This window comes from Rhinoderma darwinii, chromosome 1, assembly GCF_050947455.1.
Source record: "Rhinoderma darwinii isolate aRhiDar2 chromosome 1, aRhiDar2.hap1, whole genome shotgun sequence".
Taxonomy (NCBI): domain Eukaryota; kingdom Metazoa; phylum Chordata; class Amphibia; order Anura; family Rhinodermatidae; genus Rhinoderma; species Rhinoderma darwinii.
The window spans coordinates 284,266,265-284,288,357 of record NC_134687.1 but is presented as its reverse complement, the minus strand read 5'-3'; the positions used below and the strand labels follow the sequence as shown (position 1 = coordinate 284,288,357).

General features: G+C 39.6%; 1 protein-coding gene across 1 annotated transcript in view; it reads left to right on the top strand.

Moving 5' to 3' along the window:
• The window catches only part of COMP (cartilage oligomeric matrix protein), a 188,456-nt gene that overhangs the window by 147,709 nt on the left and 18,654 nt on the right, over window positions 1-22,093 (top strand). Inside the window, exons 13-16 of the mRNA XM_075854768.1 lie at window positions 3,567-3,760; window positions 7,825-8,003; window positions 12,753-12,801; window positions 14,437-14,633. Of these exons, the coding sequence (XP_075710883.1) occupies window positions 3,567-3,760; window positions 7,825-8,003; window positions 12,753-12,801; window positions 14,437-14,633 (619 nt within the window). The remainder of the gene's footprint in view (window positions 1-3,566; window positions 3,761-7,824; window positions 8,004-12,752; window positions 12,802-14,436; window positions 14,634-22,093) is intronic.

Below are 22,093 nucleotides of genomic sequence, written 5' to 3'. Positions count from 1 at the left end.
TATATATGAACAAAAAGATCCAGCAGCACCAGTATGGTGTGGGTGCAAGCCAACGGGAGCAGACCAAGATCCCAATTATATACGATACAAAAATAGGCAGCACTTCATTCAAATCAAGGTGAAAAAAGAGGGTACTTTATTGTCCCATAAACAGCAATGTTTCAGCTCCTTCCACTGGAGCCTTTCTCAAGCAACAAACAAGTGAATAGTGTGGTGTATAAATCATGGTGTCAATCAGCAATCCAATTAAATGTTAATAAGTAAAAACATATATAAATACAACAGTAAAAATACAGTATTTGTGAATAGCACTCATTAATATAAACAGTATAAACACATCATATAAAAATTAGGATGGATACTATAGAATATACAGTTAAAAAGAAGCAATCTCCTTAATGTATCCAATAAATAAAAGTGAAACCACCTGTGAGGTGCATATGTGCGTGATAAATAATAATTAAAAAGTCAAGATCACCTCTGGGTTCCTCCTCATCACGGCGCCGCCATTGAGAAAGCTAGAAATGCGCAACTGCGCATGCGTGAGAAGTTACACAAAGTCTCGGGCATCAAGATCTAGAGATGACGTCCGCGCATGCGCCCAACGAACAGGGCGCAGACGCGGACATCTTTAATGTGGGAATACTAAAGCGGCCATACAAGATGACGAGCTAAGTATGCAAGTTATCTGCGCGGTCGTAATCTTGATAACTCTTGCATACTTAGCTCGTCATCTTGTAGCATGCACGGACGTCATCTCTAGATCTTGATGCCCGAGACTTTGTGTAACTTCTCACGCATGCGCAGTTGCGCATTTCTAACTTTCTCAATGGCGGCGCCGTGATGAGGAGGAACCCAGAGGTGATCTTGACTTTTTAATTATTATTTATCACGCACATATGCACCTCACAGGTGGTTTCACTTTTATTTATTGGGTACATTAAGGAGATTGCTTCTTTTTAACTGTATATTCTATAGTATCCATCCTAATTTTTATATGATGTGTTTATACTGTTTATATTGATGTGTGCTATTCACAAATACTGTATTTTTACTGTTGTATTTATATATGTTTTTACTTATTAACATTTCATTGGATTGCTGATTGACACCATGATTTATACACCACACTATTCACTTGTTTGTTGCTTGAGAAAGGCTCCAGTGGAAGGAGCTGAAACATTGCTGTTTATGGGACAATAAAGTACCCTCTTTTTTCACCTTGATTTGAATGGAGTGCTGCCTATTTTTGTATCGTATATATATATATATATATATATATATATATATATAACCATTTTTCAATTGGAATCATTGAAAAAAAATGCTCCCTATGCTGACTAGATATTTCTGTTACAAACGTGTTATGGCGCCCCTGGTGTTCTTTTCTTCTCCAAACATACACCTGATTTTTATAGTGGTGGTGGTTACACATGCTCAATGGCTTAGTCTCGCCGCCCGTATCCTTTTGCACACAAGTGACAGATTCCTGCTATTGTGCAAAATTTCCTCCCAGGAGGCCGGCAACACAGCCCAGACGGAGGAGCAGAAAGGCATCGCTACGGTAGACAATGATATTTATTTTTTTAAACTGGAAATAGGGCCTTTTTTTCTTTTCCTACTTTGCAGATTTGCGGCTTTTCTGCAGCAAAAATTTTTTACTTCCCCAATGGGGAAAGTTTGCAAATCAAATATGCAAACATTCCGCAGCATAAATTGAAGGAGGGGTGTCTTATCAAAGGAGTGGCGTTCTGGGGAGGTTTCACTGTACTTGTTTTGTAAGTACTGTTCATAAAGTGCTCTATTTATGCGCACACTTTGGTAAACCGCTTCTTGCAGTCTCTCTGCTGAAAAGGGGTGAGATGATCAAAGCAGGGATTGAGCGTGGTTCCATCTTATGACTTTTCTAAAATGCTTTTACCGCTACGTGCATGGTGTATTCTCTTGAGAACACTGTTTTACCTAAGTTCTCTTTTCTGGGGGAAAAAGAGTGGGGACTTAACACCTTGACGCACCAGGACGACATTAGTCCCATGCACATTACCGTGTTTTTCATGACTCCATGTGGGGGCCTTGGGAACGGGCCGCAAAACTCAGATTAGGTCCTATTCCTGTCCGTGTTTGTGGTTCGGTCTCACCTATTCAAGTATATGGCGACGTGAAACCCACGGACAGAACACAAATGCCATCCATGTGCTATCCGTTTTTTGCTGATCTGTTGTTTACGGACTGCAAATACAAATGGTTGTGTGCATGTAGCCTAAATGAGGAAATGCATTTGTTGCAAAAAGCGTGGATGGGGCATAGTTTTCACTCTAGAGGAGCGAGTGTCCTCATTCATCGGAACACTCCATTTGAATGTTCTAAGTCAGAAGTGGTAGATTCTATGGCATGTTATGCATTCTCATAGCCCTGTACATTCTGCCGCCTTAATCTAAAGAATTTATGGATAATGTTCTATCGTTCAAAACGCAGGTACCAGATACACCATTTACTATGATAGGTGACTTTAATCATTTTAAAGTTGCCAGTCTTAATGCATTTTCAAATGCACTCACTAGAGTTGGAATATCGACTGTACCACTCCCTGTGGGAAAATGTTTGAGATCTTCACGATTTGTGGAGGCTTACATTTCCCAAAGAGCGGCAGTTCCCATGCTACTCAGAGACTCACAGAACTCTCCCATATAGAATTAGCATTAGACAATGGTCAAACAGCCAGTATTGTAAGAGATCTCAAATACTTGGCTAGAGGTATCCCTGACCATTCCCCACTGCTTTTGAGCTTTGAGTTTCCGAGTCAGAGGAAAGATGGGATAAAAATTGAGTACTTTTACTTGTTTTGGGTATCCCTGACGGACAGCAGACTCCATCGAGGAATTCTTTACTATAAACAAAGGGTGATCACGCTATTTGGTTGTATAGAATACCATGAAGGCCTATCTGAGGGGGTGTTTGATACTAAATGTTCAAAGGATTAATGAGGCCTCCAGGGCTCTTGGGAATAGATTGTCAGAGAAGGTGTTGACAACAGAAATGGCTTCTTGGAGTAATGCAACTGATGTACAGATGTAGCCATCTTTATCTTGAATTTTAACACATTAAAAAGTGTCAAGACACTTTAACTTGACCTTATCAATGGTTTTTTAATGGCTTTTGTTGTGTGATACCATGCTGCAGCAAATCATCAGAATCAAGATCAACTTGGCTACATCTGTACATTAAACCCGATGGAGAAACACCTAGTCAAGACCAAGGTGAAGGCGTAGGGCAGGGTTTACACATGAGAATTGGAGCACTTACCGAGCCTGGGACCGCCCTCGGGCACTTGTGATCTAAATTTCATTCGCAATCAAAGCTCTCTGCATTGGTAATTCTATCTGCGGCGACAAAGATATGTTTGCATATGTTTTTAGGTCCCCTATCCCTGCGCTGGTATCAGCTTAGTAAGCCATGTAGCATCTGACAGACCGCCTTTAAAAGTTTGTCTATATACTGATACAAAAACTTATATTCATTCTATGCATCAAGAAAACATGTTTTCTTTTCTATTTATGCTAAAATAGAGATGGGGATGGCCTTCAGGACACACGAGATAACTGCCCATCAGACATTAATAGCTCACAGTTGGATACAGACAAGGATGGCATGGGAGATGAGTGCGATGATGATGATGATAATGATGGAATTCCCGATACTGCACCCCCTGGACCAGATAACTGCAGACTTGTACCCAATCCGGACCAGGCTGATTCTGATGGTATTTATTATTCTCAAATTTGTAATAAAATGTATTGTGATTTGTGAGGTGTCTGTCAAAGCATGTTGTTCTGCTTTAAACAGTCATTTGCCTGCATTTGTGTGAGTTTTCTTCAGATGTTCTTTCTACTTTTTGCAAGATATGCCATATTATAAAAAAAGCTCTTCAAAAGGACACAATTGCCAGCATCCTTTGAGATAGCTCTTTTGAATGTGACTTTTGTAAGCAGCAGTGACTGAAAACAGCATTTAAGCAGATTTTTCATCAGACTATAAGAGGAGCATAGTATGGGGACACGTCCGCTCTCCTATTAGCCAAAACGGCACACAAAAAAAATGGTGCCGTACGGCTATTACTTATGAGTCTGGTGTATTCATAAGGGGGAGCTCACCCCTCATGAATACAAAGGTCTCATATATACACTTTATATAGTGCAGCACAGTCTGATGACAGATCCACAGAAAGTGTGACAACTCTCAGAGATGTAACTTGAATCTCCTGGCCACAATGCAACTCTTTAACCGGGCTCCCAAATAATCACGTCATTCACAGTGCTTGTCTCTTCATATGAGGTAGAGGGATCTTATGAAATTTGTCTATAAGATTCTTAAAATTCAAGTTCAACCAAGGGATTGGAAAAAGGGAAGGGATGAAACAAAAATTCTACACATTGACATAAGAGCTGATATTTTTTCATTCTAGGAAATTATCTAAGCCTTTTTTAAAGCCATCTACTGTCCCTGCTGTGACCAGTTCCTGCGGTAGACTATTCCACACATTCCCAGTTCTTACAGTAAAGAAGGCTTGTGATCTCTTGAGATTGAACCTTTTTTTTTTCTCTAGACCGAGGGAGTGGCCCCTTGTCTTTTGAGGGGGTTTTACATGGAACAGGTTTTCACTAGATTTCTTGTATGGGCCATTAATATATTTATAGAAGTTAATCATGTCCCCCCCCCTTAGTCATCTCTTTTCAAGGCTAAATAAGTGTAATTATTTTAATCTTTCCTCATAACTTAGATTCTCCATGCCTCTTATTAGCTTCGTTGCTCTTCTTTGTATTTTTTCTAACTCCAGGGCATCCTTTCTATGAACTGGAGCCCAGAACTGAACTGCATATTCTAGATGAGGCCTCACTAATGCTTTGTAAAGTGGTAATATTACATCCCTGTCCCGCGAGTCCATGCCTCTTTTAATACATGACAATATCTTACTGGCCTTTGAAGCAGCTGATTGACACTGCATGCTGTTATTTAGTTTATGTTTTATAAGTACACCCAGATCCTTCTCAACAAGTGACTCTCCCAGTTTAGCTCCCTCTAAGACATATATACTTCTGTATATGGTCCCTCAATAGCCCCACCATGGATGTTAAGCTTACTGGTCAATAATTACCCGGGGAAGACCTAGAGCTCTTTAAAAATACTGCCAAAAGATAGTTGCATACGTCTTCCATTCGTATACTCCTTTTTTACTCTGTTGAAAAGCATAGTCATCTATACAGTTTTAAAAAAAGGAATGACGACATATACCATCCAAGTATATGGCAAAAAGGACACTTTTTTACATACATTTGGCTGTTAAATTCTATGGGCATGTTGGCGTAGTCTATAGGTATACTTCGAGCATTGAGTGCAAGCACAGTGTGAACAGAGCTGAACTGAAGTAGCTTAAAGCAGTTTTCCCATGAGGGACATCTAAGACATATCCAGAGGATACTTATTATTAAGTCATACTTAATATATATCTAAATATTTCCTAACTATTCATAGTTTCGCTCAGTTTCACATTATTTACATTCATATACCATTGAATGCATAGATTCCAAAACTATTCTATATTTTTCACACAATAACACACTCATCTATATACTCCCCAAAAAATATGTCATATAAGGGTCACCATTTATATACGCGACCAATTCCAATAATATTCGTTTTTTCATTGTTTATTCCTAACATATAGTCTACTCATTTATTTATTTTTTCTGTCAAGGTCTGTACTAATATTTTTAATAATGTATCGTGCATGTTATATATTTATTGCATCTTTACATTTTTTAAAGTCACCACACCTAATATACATATCACTGTGTATATATTTTCCGTTTTTTCTTTCGTTAAAATCATACAATTTCAAGATACCCTTCACTTTTCATGTGGTATTTATATCTATTACTGACCTTCTGAGTAAAAGACAGACACCTCGGTTGCATTACTGTTAACCAAATAATGACATCCAACATACTTTTTTGTTTATCCCCTATAATTGAATCCTCACAGAAATAAAAATTTCTAGATATACAAAGATATTATACCCGACTACATTTGTTACAATTTAACTATTATACAGACTAAACAATGCTCTTCTCTTTATATATATCTTCTTATTGAATTTACCTTCCAACTTGGCATCTGCTTCCAACTGCCGCTACATTTCTGGATTGCGTTCCAGGGTTACTATGTACTGTGAAACGCAAACAAAAGTAATCACTCAGTAAACCGGAAGCTATGCTCACTGACGAACTAGAGCCAAACATACGTGTGTCATTTTGACTAAAATCATGATACAATATGTCTCTTAAATTAGAACAATTCAACTAATCCCAGTATTATGGCTCATTGTGAATTTACAGCTATCAGCCAATTCATAAATATACATATTATTACAATTTTGTGAGGTTACGTAACAGAAATTTAGGGGAATGCAATCATTGTCATTAGTAACACCTGCAAACCGGGATATATATTCCAGCCAAACACACCAGAAGGTCAGCATCAGCCATGACTAAGGACGCGTGTAGCGTTTGAAACGCGTAGGCTTCACCTACTACAGATATCTTTCCCTCACACTACCAGGACTGCACATTCTCAAGCTTCCATCCTGGTGATTTTCTCTCTTTTTTAATTAGAAATTTTTTCATTAAACTTGGAACGTTGTTCCATTTTACTTCACAAATCTACGCTGGATCCAAATCCTTCTGTTTCTACCATTATCCAGAGGATATGTCATAAATGTCAGAGAGATGCAGGTCCCACCTCTGGGACCCGCACCTATCTCTAGAATAGCCCCCCTAAACCCCATTCTGCCGCTCTGTGTTGCAGCAGAAGAAGGTGAATTCCGACAATGAATTAGGAAACGGCGTAGCTACCTGAGCTACGCTGTTTCCGTAAGTCCCATAGAACTGACTGGTAGTCACGGAAACAGCGTAGCTCACATGCTACGCTGCTTCCGTAACTGCCATTCACTACTATGGGACTTACGAAAATAGTGTAGCTCAGCGACTTACGCTGTTTTCGTAACTCCGGACCATACAACCAGGAAGTGGCCGGGAGGCAGAGATAGCAGAAAAAGGTTGAACGGGAATTAGGGGGCGCCGTTCTAGATATAGGTGTGGATCCCAGAGGTGGGACCCGCATCTCTCTGACATTTGACATATCCTGTGGACATGTCATAAATGTCCCTCATGGGTAAACCCCTTTAATCTGTACTTTTTCACAACACTTACCAAATATAAAATATTTTACCTCTATATTTTAAGAATAATCCTGCTGTGCAAAGACAAAGCCACTGTGCTGTGGTAATCGCAGCTGGAGGCTGGAAAATGTTCATGTCCTGTGCATTTCTTCTTTGTTGGAATATGTACATACTCTGAGGTCTCTACTTGTCCTACTATATCATCTCAAATGCTTAAAGGGTAACTAAACTTTCAGAAAACTTCTGACCTGTCATAGTGACATAGTTTTGATCGGTCTGAGCACTGAGACACCCAACAATCTCTAAAACGAAGAGGCAGAAGCGCTCGGGTAATCCCTTAGCCTCTTCGTTTCTGATCAGCTTTTCTCTGAAAGCCTAACAATTGGTGTACAGGCTTATAGACTTTCTAATAAGCTCGTACACCAAGTTCTCGGCTTTCCGAGAAAAGACGATCGGAAACCAAGCGGCTCAGCAATCACCCGAGAGCTTCTGTTGCTTCGTTTTAGCGATCGGTGGGGGTCTCAGTGCTCAGACCCCACTGATCAAAACTTCTGACATATCACTAACCTAATGTGTTTTTCTTTCTTCAGGAAATGGTGTTGGGAACGCATGCGAAGGAGATTTTGACAGAGATTTGGTGGTTGACAAAGTTGATGTCTGTCCAAACAATGCTGAAATAACTCTTACCGACTTCAGAGCTTACCAGACTGTTGTGTTAGACCCAGAGGGAGACGCACAAATTGATCCAAATTGGATTGTTTTAAATGAGGCATGTAGAAGAGGATACATAGAATTTGTTTCAAATTGTCACACAAACACGATTGCGATTTTTTTTGAATGGATACATACCTACACATGTTGACATAAACTAGATTTAAAATTGAATAATTAAAATGTATTTTTACGCACATCAATATATTTCCATAGAACATATTACATTTTGACAATATCATAGACATCAAACATGCCACACCTCCAAAACAATAGTGGTAACGACCATTATGGGCTTCCTCTATATGGAAAGGGACACTATTGCCTCTATTAAAATCACCAGTGAGAAAGTTTCTATATAAACCAAAGCGACAGCTAGAGTTCCCCCATAAATCAAAAGTGACAGTCAGCGGTTACAGTCAGAGATTCTCAGTGGCTTCCGTCTATACCTCGGCCCCCCTTCTTTTGCTATGAGCAGGAGGCAAACACCATTCTTTGCAGCCAACAGGGTTGCCCCGTCCATTCCTGGAACTCATGCTTTGGTAAGACAAGCATGAAGTGCTGTTCTATTTTTACATGAAAATAATAAATTCTACTTGCTTGCAGGTGCCACTGGGGGCAGGTTAGAATTTACATTTGTTGAACTTATTAATAAAAGTATAAGCAATTTAGCTGCAAACAGCTGAAATGTTAAAATTTAACTCTATGCCTATGCAGGGGATTTAGAGCTCTTTATCCGAACGCTATAAAGTTCTATCAAGAAATGAATCAGCACAGAATATTGGGTCTAAAAATTACATGATGATAAAAGGCAGACATTCACTTATGTAAGGCCCAATGCACACTAACGTAGAATTCATCTGTAATTGCGGGCCGTGAATGCGGTCCGCAATTACGGACCCATTCATTTCTATTGACCACGGACACGGCCCGGTGATCGGGCCGTAGAAAGCCACCGCAAAAAGTAGGACATCATTTCCACCGGCTGCCGTGATTACAGGCACGACGGGCAGGTAATCGACGAGCCGTGATTACAGGCACAGCCATGTTCATGAGGCCTAAGGCTCCATGCACACGACCGTATGTTGATCCATCCATAAATACTGTCCGTAAACACGGATCTGTAGTCCTCCGCAACTTATTCGCATATATGGTATCCGCAAATATGGTCCGTAGTGCATTTGTAACGCAACCGTATATACTGATCCGCAAAAAGAAGAAAACTACAAATGATGTGCAACATCTGTAAACTTCCGTAATTATGGACGGCTTCAGGTACACATCCGTCAGAAATTACAGAAGTATCCATGGACTTCTACGGAGAGTCCGTGCTGTAATTACGGACAAGAATAGGATATGTTCTATAATTTATGGATCATTTCTACAGAACGGACACCCATCCATCAAAATACGGAAAGGTGTCCGTAGCCCATAGAAATGAAGGGGTCCGTAATTACGGATGAAAAATACGGTCGTGTGCATGGGGCCTAAATCTGTCTAGTTTGTCTCTAGATTTCTAGAAGGGTAATTTGATTAACACCGCCTGAATAAAACATATTTAATCTGTTTGTGGCACAACTATTAAATCGCTCCTATATAATTTATTTAGATAGAATAATTTACAACAATTAACATTATTATTATTTATTTTTTTACTCAATTTGAGATTTTCTGATGTGCCTGCCATTAGGATCTATTGGCAAACACAGTCTGAGTTTTTTTGCAAATTTAAGAGAATAATGGGCGACATTATTGCCACATGAAAATTCCCTCAGTTGCATAGCAGAAGACTCCAAACTGCTGCTAACAACTACGCGCTGTAAATGTACAGTACATGGTCCGGTGCTTTTAGTCAGATCAATTGTAAATATTTATTGCAGGTTTAAGGGTAAGGCTACACGGAGAGGCCCTGACACAGCACCATGTTCGCGGCGGCTGTCAAATAGCCTGTTAGTGGGCGTACGTTAATGCGGGTAAACCGTTCCTTTATGTGCAAAATGGTGCAGCCATAAATTAATACGCTCTGTATGGCCGCACGATTTTGCAAGTTACAACAAGTTACCCCCTATTCATTCTCTCTGGCAGCGCAGGAAAAATCCGAACACTGCACTCGGCTATCTCCGGCGCTCCCATGGAGAATGAATGGAGCGGCAGTGCGCATGAGCATGTAACCGGAATACCCATTAACAAGGTATTTGACAGCTGCGCCTACATAGTGCCAGCGCGGTAGTTGGCCGCATTGCGACTGTTTCAGGCCCGCTCCGTGTGGCCTTACCCTTAGGCTGAATACATATGGGTCAGTAGGGTGCAGCGTGGTAAAAAAAAGCATGGTAAAACCATACGCGCTTTACCAAGTTTTTTGCTATGCGGTTATTGGCTGAAGAGTTTTTAAAGGTCAATCACGTTTGTAGGCGCAAAATAATGGCAATTTGCAGTAAAACATCTATGATTTTTGACTGCGTGGCATACTTTGAGTTTGATCGCTCTATTTAGCATTTTTTGTGACAGGCAGCTAATCATTTCAGCTCCTAGTTACCATAGAGTGCAATCTGACAATAAAGGGGACCCACATATGTTTATGTTCCAGCTGCATAGGGCATGGAATGTAAATATATTTATTGTGCTTGTCTAGAGGTTAAGAAAATGCCACTGCTGACCCATTCGCAACCATACAAAACTATATGTTATACATCAAAATATGCTGTTATGGCTCAGCATTACTCAACAAAGATGGAGTCCATGCCGATTATCCCGGTGCATCCGAACTCCTTACTGACCTACACGTATACTTACGTCATATCCGGCAGGAGGATGTATGGAGCAGCTCAAGTGCTGAGCCCGCTTCATACTAAGTGGGTGTCAGCTGTTTGTGGCAGCCGACACTTCACTGCAACCATTTCACCCCTTAGATGCCACGGTCAATATCGAACGCGGCATCTAAGCCATTAGAACGGAGGAACGCAGCCCCCCTGCTGTCCCACCACCACTGCAATGTGACCGCGGGGTGCCGATGGTTATGCCAGGTCTGCCATCTTTCTGCTTCAATTAAGTCCTGCCAGAGGCATTAGTATTAGCATTGCAGTGTATCATTCAAGCGATTCAACAATCGCTGGTTCAAGTCCCCTAGGGAGACGAGTAAAAAGCAGTTAAAGTTGTTTTTTTTTATGTATGTGTTTTTTTTAAAGTTAAAAAAAAAAAACTTTCCCATTTCCCCCCAAAGCAATGTAAAATAAATAAATAAAATAATAAACAGAATTTGCATCGCCTCGTCTGTAAAAGTCCGAACTATAATAGTTTAACATTATTTAACCCACACTGTGAACGCAGTAGAGAAAAAAAAATATTTAAACCGCCAGAATCGTTGATTTTTGATCACCTCATCTCTCACAAAAAATTATTAAAAAGTCTTATGTACCCCAAAATGGTACCAATAAAAATGTCAGCTCACTCCGCAAAATATAAGCCCAATCGATGGAAAAAGAAAAAAAAGTTATGGCTTTCAGAATATGGCGACGCAAAACAAATTTTATTTTTAACAGTTTTTACCTTGTCAAGTAGTAAAACATAAAAAAACGATGTAAGTTTGGTATCGCCATAATCGTATTGACCCGCAGAATAAAGTTAACATGTTGTTTTTATTGCACGGTGAACAACGTAAAAACAAACCCCAAAAAACAATGGAGGAATCGCTTTTTTTTTTCCCACTCCACACCACAAAGAATTTGTTACCAGTATCCCAGTACATTATATGGTACAATAAATGGTGCCATGAAAAACTACAACTCATCGGAGAGAGAGAGAGAGAGAGAGAGAGAGAGAGAGGGAGAGCGAGAATGCAGCGCAATGCTTCATGTAATGTATTCCTATGAGATTGCATGGCATCATGTGTACATGCGTGTACATGAATCCACAATATTGAAAAAAATCCAGCACTGTTGTTTTTTTTTGCCATATTCCATATAACCAATTGAATAGCCTCCCCCTACTTCTCGTGGGTAGCATATCACATGCGAGTTTCCGCTGCGATCTTGCATGAGAATTATATCGCAAAACATAACTTGCAATATATCACTGTGGAGCCTCGGTAACCTTACATAATTAAACCTAAAGGGGTTTTCCCATCAGGGACATTTATGACATATCTGCAGGATATGTATGTCATAAATGTCAGATGCGGGTCCCACCTCTGGGACCCTCACCTATCTCTAGAACGGGGCCCCCTAAGTCCCATTCTACCTTCCTGTGTTCCCACTGATGCATGTGATTTCCCACCATGAAGAAGAAAACAGCATAGCTCGCGGAGCTGATCTGTTTCCGTAACTCCCATAGTAGGGAATAGCAGTTCCGAAAGCAGCGTAGCATGCGAGCTACGCTGTTTCTGTAACTGCTATTCACTTCTATGGGACTAAGGGTATGTTCACACGCAGTAGCAAAATACGTCTGAAATTACGCAGCTGTTTTCGTTTTTTTACGTTTTTAACAACTCGCGTTTTTTCGCGGAGTATTTTACGGACGTAAAAAACCCGAATTACGTCTGAAAACAGTGTGTGTGAACATACCCTTACAGAAACAGCGTAGCTCAGCGCTTTTTTAATCTTACATGGTCAGAAATCACACACATCAGCGGGAACACAGAGAGGTAGAACGGTGTTTAGGGGCCCTGTTCTAGAGATAGGCGCGGGACCCAGAGGTGGGACCCGCATCTATCCGACATTTATGACATATCCTGTGGATATGTCATGAATGTCCCTGATGGAAAAACCTCTTTACTCTAACAGTATTTTAAATGTACCTTTTAATTTTCCAGGGTATGGAAATTGTCCAGACAATGAATAGTGATCCGGGATTAGCTGTTGGTAAGACTTTTTTTCTAACGTATACTTTATGTACTGTATTTTTGTACTTGTATTTTAACGTATACTTTATGTACTGTATTCTTTAACATCATATATCTTGGCACTATTGCAATTAAAATATTCAGATGCCCCACTTCCCCCATAAGGCTGGGTTCACACACCCTATTTACGGACGTAATTCGGGCGTTTTAACCTCGAATTACGTCAGAAAATACGGCTCCAATGCGCCGGCAAACATCTGCCCATTCATTTGAATGGGCTTTACGATGTTCTGTGCCGACGGTCATTTTTTTTACGCACCGCTGTCAAAAGACAGCGCGTAAAAAAGATGCCCGCGTCAAAGAAGTGCCTGTCACTTCTTGGGACGTAATTGGAGCCGTTTTCCATTGGCACCATAGAAAAACAGCTCCAATTACATCCGTAATGGACGCAGCGAAAAACGCCGGCAACATGTCTTACGTCTGAAATTCAGGAGCTGTTTTCTCCTGAAAACAGCTCCGTGATTACAGCCGTAATGGACGCTGCCGTGTGAACATGCCCTAACAGTGATAGCAGTTATTTACAGCTATATCTTCTTCATACATGACTGTGATGCACCTCACTGGCATTTTTACATCTCCTTCGTGGGCACCATAATTTGGAAACCCTCGTGATACGACAGGTCCGAGAACCAAGGATGTTGGATTATATGCACGTACTGCATAAATTATATTATATTCTTCTTTAAACTGCAAGCTACTGTTACCAAGAGGTGCACACTCCACTCTGATGTAAACCAAACTGCTCAACTTCTGAGCTCTTTAGGCCATGTTCAGACGTGGCAGAATTTTTCCGCTGCAAATGTTGGTGCAGATTTGGGGCAATTACGCAACGAATCTGCACCAACATTTGCATATTTGACAGGTAATTCAGATGTTGCAGATATCACAGCGGACTTGCCACAGATTTCAGTTTTTGCATTGCAAAGACTGAAATCCGCAGTGAAATTCCGCTTCTTCTCCGCTACATAATACGCATGCTGCGGAGGGAAAATTCTGCACCACAGCCTAAATTCTACACAGTTATTTTCCGCAATGTCTGAACTAAGTTTCCTAAAAATGTATAGAAAGAAATGTAAGAAACGGCTGCTGCAGAATTCCACTGCGGACTGTCCACAGCAGAATTCAACAGCATTTCCGCCACGTCTGAACATGCCCTAAGGCCTCATGCACACGACCGTAAAAACACCCGTTATTGCGGGTCATAATTACGACCCGAAATAACGGGCCCATAGACTTCTGTTAGCCACGGGTACCTTCCCGTTTTCTCACGGGAAGGTGCCCGTGCCGTTAAAAAAATAGAACATGTTCTATTTTTTTATTTTACGGGCCGTGCTGCTATACTTTATAATGGGAGCACGGCTCGGAAAAGCGGCCGGCTGCCCGTGGTCAGCCGTGCCCGGCCGTGCTCGAAATTACGAGTCGTAATTACGAGCACGGTCGTGTGCATGAGGCCTAACACTGCTAGTCATGCAGGGTTATTTATATGCAGGAACCTGTAAATATGAAAATGTATTCAAAATGTTCTTAAAAAAATCATTCTGTTTCCATAGCAAATATGTCGTAGTAATGTTGTGTTTCTACTGTCTGTGTTTAGGTTACACAGCATTTAATGGAGTGGACTTTGAGGGGACATTTCATGTTAACACTGAAACAGATGACGATTACGCTGGATTTATATTCGGCTATCAGGACAGCTCGAGTTTCTATGCTGTAATGTGGAAACAGATGGAACAAACATATTGGCAGGCAAACCCCTTCAGAGCAGTGGCCGAACCTGGCATACAGCTAAAGGTAAAATAAAAGAGCAATATAACATTTTACAGAGTCTCCGGGGGAGTGTCGGGAATCCCGAGATAAAAATAGAAAAAAATAAAAGGAATAAATGGTTATATGAAATAATAAATCTAGCTCATTTTTTTTAATTTATTTTGTTAATAATGTTATTTATACAAATAATGTAAAGTTAAAATCCTAAGGTAGAGAAAAATAATATAATAAAAATTGAGCAGAACAAATATTTATTACAGTGCGATGATTGTGATGAATTGTTATTTAGCTTTAGGGAAAAAAAATATATCTGCGCTAAATTTCTTTAATCCATTTCTGCATGTACTTAATAGGTCCCCAGAGACGTGTTTCTTGAAAAATGTAATATACTGGGTTCCCCTAGGACTTTAGTTGCTCAATTCTTGCATGAACTTGGAGTTGCAGAACAGTGACTTCCATAGGAATGAATACAGTTGCACAACTTAGGCTAGGGCCTTAGCAACTTTTTGTAGCATAACTTTTTCGTTGTAACAACTTCAGTCCACAGGAGTATACTGAGTTACATGCAACTCTAAATATTTGTTTGGACTGCAGGTGTAGCTTAAAGCGACCCTCCAGTCCCCACAAAAAAAAAAAACTAGCAATAGTAGAATGATTTTTAACTTAACTAGGGTGTATCCATTTGATTCTTCTCTCTGTTGCATCGTTTTCTGTCCTCGTTGTCTTTCATCCGAGATGGCTGCCGCTGTCTCAGACTTGTATAGGGAGCGTTGTCTGAATGTCTGAGACATACCCCCTCCTCCTTCACTGCCCTCTGAAGTGTCATCAGCGCTGCTCCATTAGAGGTGAAGGAGGAGGAGGGGGCATGTCTCAGAAATGCAGACTACGCTCCCTATGCAAGTTTGAGACAGCGGCGACCATGTTGGATGGAAGACAACGGGGACCGAGAACGATGCAACAGAGAGAGAAGAACCAACGGGATGGACACTAGGTAAGTTAAAAATCATTCTACTATAGCTAGTTTTTTTTTTGGGCACTAGAGGGTTGCTTTAATACTTGAAATTGGAAAGTCATGCTACAGAAAGGTGCAATGAGTCCTAGCCCCTTAACCTAACTTAAAGAGGCTCTGTCACCAGATTCTCAAAGCCCTATCTCCTATTGCATGTGATCGACGCTGCAATGTAGATAACAGTAAAGTTTTTTGTTTTTTTTAAACGTTCATTTTTGGCCAAGTTATGAGCTATTTTATATATATGCAAATGAGCTTTGAAATGGACAACTGGGCGTTTTTTTTCTCGTTATGTCCAACTGGGCGTGTATTGTGTTTTTAACTGGGCGTGTTTATGTGTATGACGCTGATGAATCAGTGACCAGTCAGCGTCATACACTCCTCTCCATTCATTTACACAGCAGCGATGTGCAGCCACATACACAGAGATTAACGTTAATCAAGTGTCCTGATAATGAATGCTGGGTAAGCTGGAAAAAAGAGTCTGCAAGGGCGCTGCTGCACACGGATGAGACCGAAGTGAAAACTTCGGAATGATGATGATAATTCAATGATAAAATGATGATAATTGAATAAAATTTATTGGTATTATGACTACGCGTTTCAATGCCGTACCGGCATCTTCATCAGGTCATGAAAGAGAGCACAGACATCACAGTTTAAATAGAGTCTTGAAGTTCGAAAAAACCCGCCAATGTGAACAGGGGCAGGGCGTTCAAGTGACGTCAGAGTTCAAAGGTTAAAAAATGACAGATAACAATGACCAAAACATAATAAACATAATCAAAATAATAAAAATGTTAAAAAAGGAAAGATAAAGTCCATATGCTAGGAAACAATATAGGAACAATGAAACAAGTGGTACAAAATCAGGGGATGCAGAACAAGATGAGGGGTTATCCGTGAAATAAACGGATAAATAGGTGCTGGTGTCAATGCAAGATATAAAACAATTATAAACAGTATAAGAATAATAAAATATGTAAAATGTATAAATAGGCAGTATATTGGCACGATAATCAGGAAAGTCAGAAAGACAATTGGAAGTTAATCCTTATACACTCAAAAGAATGGAGTCGGCAAATGCCGGTAAAACATAAATAAATAACGGCTCAACGAATGTAGAGAAAAGGGATGTCATATGTATAAATTTAGAATGCAAAAACATAAATGTGAGCATTACTGAGAAAATAGGGGTAACAATACTGTATATGAATAATTTATACGAAATTTGTGAACAAATGAATCTGGTATGGTATAATGATACGCTATAAAGCCGATATTAAAGCCGGCAGCCGGTAAATGATAATAGGTAAAGAACGAAATAATAAAGATGAAGAATGATGTGGAGACAAGAGGCTAAATAATGAAATGTACAAATGTAAAGGACAGTAAGTGATAATTAACAGTATGTACTATTAATACTGATGATGGCAAAGGGCATATGTCCTGAATATATTCCAAAGAAATCAAGAATATGTCTATAACGGAAAGAACCACTGATGATGCAAGAGAAACTTAAAGTAAGCAACGATGAAGATAAAACATTAATGGTACATAACATAAAATTGCACAAATATATTAAACCGACAATACGGGTCAAAAAACAGTATAGCCATGAATATATAATATAATGTCATATCATGAACTGAAACATAAATCAATAAATGGAAAAAATAAGAATATACTGTATTAGTAATTAAGGCCATTATTAATCCAAAGTGGACTCAGAGACATCATTAAGGCCATCAGGTTGAAGAGTTTTCATTTTAAAAATCCAGTAGTTTTCGCGTTGTTTAAGTTTGCTGAATCGATTAGTGATATTGTGCGGAATTTGCTCTATAGGTGTAATGAGCAAACTACTAAACTGACTATTATGTGTAGTGGAGAAGTGTCGAGAGACACTATGTTTTAAAAAAACAGTATTTATGTTGAATCTGTGGTTATTGATTCTGGTCCGTAAACATTGCGTAGTATGGCCAATGTATTGGAGATGACACGGACATTCCAACAAATAAATAACGAACGAGCTTCCACAGTTCAGAAAGCTATTGATCTTAAAAGATTCTTTAGTCATTGTGGATGTGTAAATGGAGGTCTTGTGAGTGATATTGGTGCAGCACATACATCGCTGTCGGCCACATTTGAAAGAGCCTAAAATTCTAGGAAGCAAAATGGAAACAGGTACCATGGGATTTTTTAGTTTACTAGGTGCTAAAATATTTTTAAGAGATTTTGATCGTCGATAGGTAATGGTGGGTCTATCCGGTAATTCAGTTTTTAAAAAAGGATCATTTCTCAAAATGTGCCAATGTTTATCAAGGACCTCTCGGATTTTTTTGTTTCCACTATTAAAAGTTGTAATAAAATTATTACTAAATTTCTGTTTATTTTCGATTGCTCTATCTTGCTTAATGCACGAAAATTGTGATAATAGAGAAGCTTTCTGACGTGCCCCTTTGATTAAACTTAAAGGAAAATGTTTTTCCCTGAACCTTTTTTCCAATAGGTTACATTCCTCTGTAAAATCGGAGTCGGTTGTGCAATTTTTTCTCACTCTTCTAAACTGTCCAAAGGGAACATTTTTAATCCATGGGGGGTAGTGGGCACTGTTGAAATTTAAGTAGCTATTTACATCAACAGATTTGAAATGTGTCTTTGTTATAAATTTGTTAATTCTGGTGTCAAATGAAATGGTTAGGTCTAAAAAGTCGATAGACAAAGTGGAAAAAGTGTATGTAAAAGACAGTCCTAAGTTATTTAAATTTAGATGCTCAATGAAAGATGAAGCTTCGGTCTCATTGCCCAACCAAACGAAGAGGAGGTCGTCGATATAACGTTTATAAAATAGAATTTTACTTCTGAAGGGGTGATCATGGTATATATATTGATCTTCAAATTGTCCCATGTATAAATTAGCATAGGACGGTGCGAACCTTGAGCCCATGGCGCATCCTTTGATTTGGTTGTAGAATTTATTATCAAAAGTAAAAGAATTATGATTTAAAATAAAGTCAACACATTTGTTTAAAAATGCAATCTGATTCTCTGGCATACAGGTTTTAGTAGATAATGCAGAACTAATGACCTTTAGACCTTTGGAGTGGGGAATATTGCTATAGAGGGCAGTTACATCAGCTGTGAGGAAATTGATGGGGTACATAGAATTGGTGATGTTAAGTGAGTGAAGTTCTCTGATTACTTGGGTCGAGTCCCTAAGGTATGATGGAAGACTGACTACTAAAGGTTGAAGGTGAGTATCAATGAAATGTGAGAGGTTGCTAGTAAGGGACCCGATCCCCGATATGATCGGACGACCTGGGGGGTTAGTTATGGATTTGTGCACCTTTGGGAGATGGTATAAAAAGGGTATGCTTGGGAAGGGCATATTGAGAAAGCCTCTTTCCTTTTTGGTGATGATCCCTTCATGGAAAGCTGTATCTATAAGAAGGGCGTATTTAGGTATATGAATGGGTAACGGGTTTATAGCTAATTTAACATAGAAACTGCTGTCGTCCAAAATTCTATAAGATTCATCCAAATATTTGTCCTTGTCCATGATAACAATCCCACCGCCCTTGTCAGCAGAACGGATCACAATAGTATTATTTTTGGCCAATGATTTCAGGGCAATTCTCTCCTGGTAAGTGAGATTATGAGGAGTATTAATGGGTTTATCGAGGGATCTGAGTTCATTACCTACTAAAGCAGAAAAGGTTTCTATAAAAGAACCTTGGTGGTGCAAAGGGTAAAAGTTTGATTTAGGCTTCAAATTAGTGGCAATAATTACTTGGGGACTAACTGAAGTGGATGGTTCAGAAATCGCAGTCGGTAATGGAACGGTAGGGGCCATTTTGGACATAGAGAAATGCCTAGTAAGGGTAAGTTTACGGATAAAACGATTAAGGTCCATAAAGAGATCAAAAGTATTGGGTGGGGAGACAGGGCAAAAAGAGAGACCTTTGCTAAGGAGACTAATCTCATGTGTATTAAATTCATAAGAGGATAAGTTGAAAAGTTTGATTTTTAATAAATGGTTCGATGTTTCTTCAGATTGGTTGGTGAGGGTCTCTTTGTTTGCATTTCGTTTACGGCCTCCTCTTCTTCCTCTATATCTAATTTTCTTTTTGTCGATATTTTTTGAACTAAGGGAAAAAAATGTGTAATTGTTTGAATTTTTGGACTTATGAGGTAAGTGATGAGGTGGTCGTTGCTGTTGATGGTCGGCGTGACAGGTGGCATTGTGAGTTGGGAAGGAAGTCCTAAAAAAGAAGTAGTAGTGTCTAAAAAAGATACAGGCGCTGAAGCTGCAGCTTCAGATGCAACAAAAATTGCATCATTAGGCAATGATGCAAAGGCGACATTCTCTGTACAGGTGGGTAGAGACATTTCAAAAAGACTAGCAGAGGTATTATGAATGGACAATTGTAAGAGGGAGGGGGATATGCCATGGTCAGAGGATAAAATGGACTCATTGGGAGATAGGGATATTGGGATGGGATTGGAGGACTCTTCAATGGTGGATTGGAATTGTAATAGACGGAATTCCAATTCCGAAGCCTTAAAAGCATTGATGGGTACTTTAGTAAGGTGATTAATGGGTGGTGCTGAAATAGTATCCATAGGGACATTATTGTGCTTAGGTACAGTAGGAACGGCAATAGAGACTGGTGCTGAAACCATAGTGCGTTTGTCTGTTGGTGAAAAAAGGTGAGCAGAATCTACAATAGGTTTTGAAGGATTATAGCTCCTCAGGCTGTTCTTAAAAAATCTATTGCGGGGTGAAAAACTCCGTGGTTCACCCCTATTGAAACCGTTAGTAAGGGGATATTTGTTAGAAGCCGCTCTTAGTGGGAGATGTAAACCTTCACGACGGGAGTTTACCGTATTCTCAATGCAGTTGTCAGAAGTTTCATTGCTTAAACTGGAGAAATTTTCATAGTCACGACGGTCAAAAGAGACCGTCGTGACTATGAAAATTTCTCCAGTTTAAGCAATGAAACTTCTGACAACTGCATTGAGAATACGGTAAACTCCCGTCGTGAAGGTTTACATCTCCCACTAAGAGCGGCTTCTAACAAATATCCCCTTACTAACGGTTTCAATAGGGGTGAACCACGGAGTTTTTCACCCCGCAATAGATTTTTTAAGAACAGCCTGAGGAGCTATAATCCTTCAAAACCTATTGTAGATTCTGCTCACCTTTTTTCACCAACAGACAAACGCACTATGGTTTTAGCACCAGTCTCTATTGCCGTTCCTACTGTACCTAAGCACAATAATGTCCCTATGGATACTATTTCAGCACCACCCATTAATCACCTTACTAAAGTACCCATCAATGCTTTTAAGGCTTCGGAATTGGAATTCCGTCTATTACAATTCCAATCCACCATTGAAGAGTCCTCCAATCCCATCCCAATATCCCTATCTCCCAATGAGTCCATTTTATCCTCTGACCATGGCATATCCCCCTCCCTCTTACAATTGTCCATTCATAATACCTCTGCTAGTCTTTTTGAAATGTCTCTACCCACCTGTACAGAGAATGTCGCCTTTGCATCATTGCCTAATGATGCAATTTTTGTTGCATCTGAAGCTGCAGCTTCAGCGCCTGTATCTTTTTTAGACACTACTACTTCTTTTTTAGGACTTCCTTCCCAACTCACAATGCCACCTGTCACGCCGACCATCAACAGCAACGACCACCTCATCACTTACCTCATAAGTCCAAAAATTCAAACAATTACACATTTTTTTCCCTTAGTTCAAAAAATATCGACAAAAAGAAAATTAGATATAGAGGAAGAAGAGGAGGCCGTAAACGAAATGCAAACAAAGAGACCCTCACCAACCAATCTGAAGAAACATCGAACCATTTATTAAAAATCAAACTTTTCAACTTATCCTCTTATGAATTTAATACACATGAGATTAGTCTCCTTAGCAAAGGTCTCTCTTTTTGCCCTGTCTCCCCACCCAATACTTTTGATCTCTTTATGGACCTTAATCGTTTTATCCGTAAACTTACCCTTACTAGGCATTTCTCTATGTCCAAAATGGCCCCTACCGTTCCATTACCGACTGCGATTTCTGAACCATCCACTTCAGTTAGTCCCCAAGTAATTATTGCCACTAATTTGAAGCCTAAATCAAACTTTTACCCTTTGCACCACCAAGGTTCTTTTATAGAAACCTTTTCTGCTTTAGTAGGTAATGAACTCAGATCCCTCGATAAACCCATTAATACTCCTCATAATCTCACTTACCAGGAGAGAATTGCCCTGAAATCATTGGCCAAAAATAATACTATTGTGATCCGTTCTGCTGACAAGGGCGGTGGGATTGTTATCATGGACAAGGACAAATATTTGGATGAATCTTATAGAATTTTGGACGACAGCAGTTTCTATGTTAAATTAGCTATAAACCCGTTACCCATTCATATACCTAAATACGCCCTTCTTATAGATAC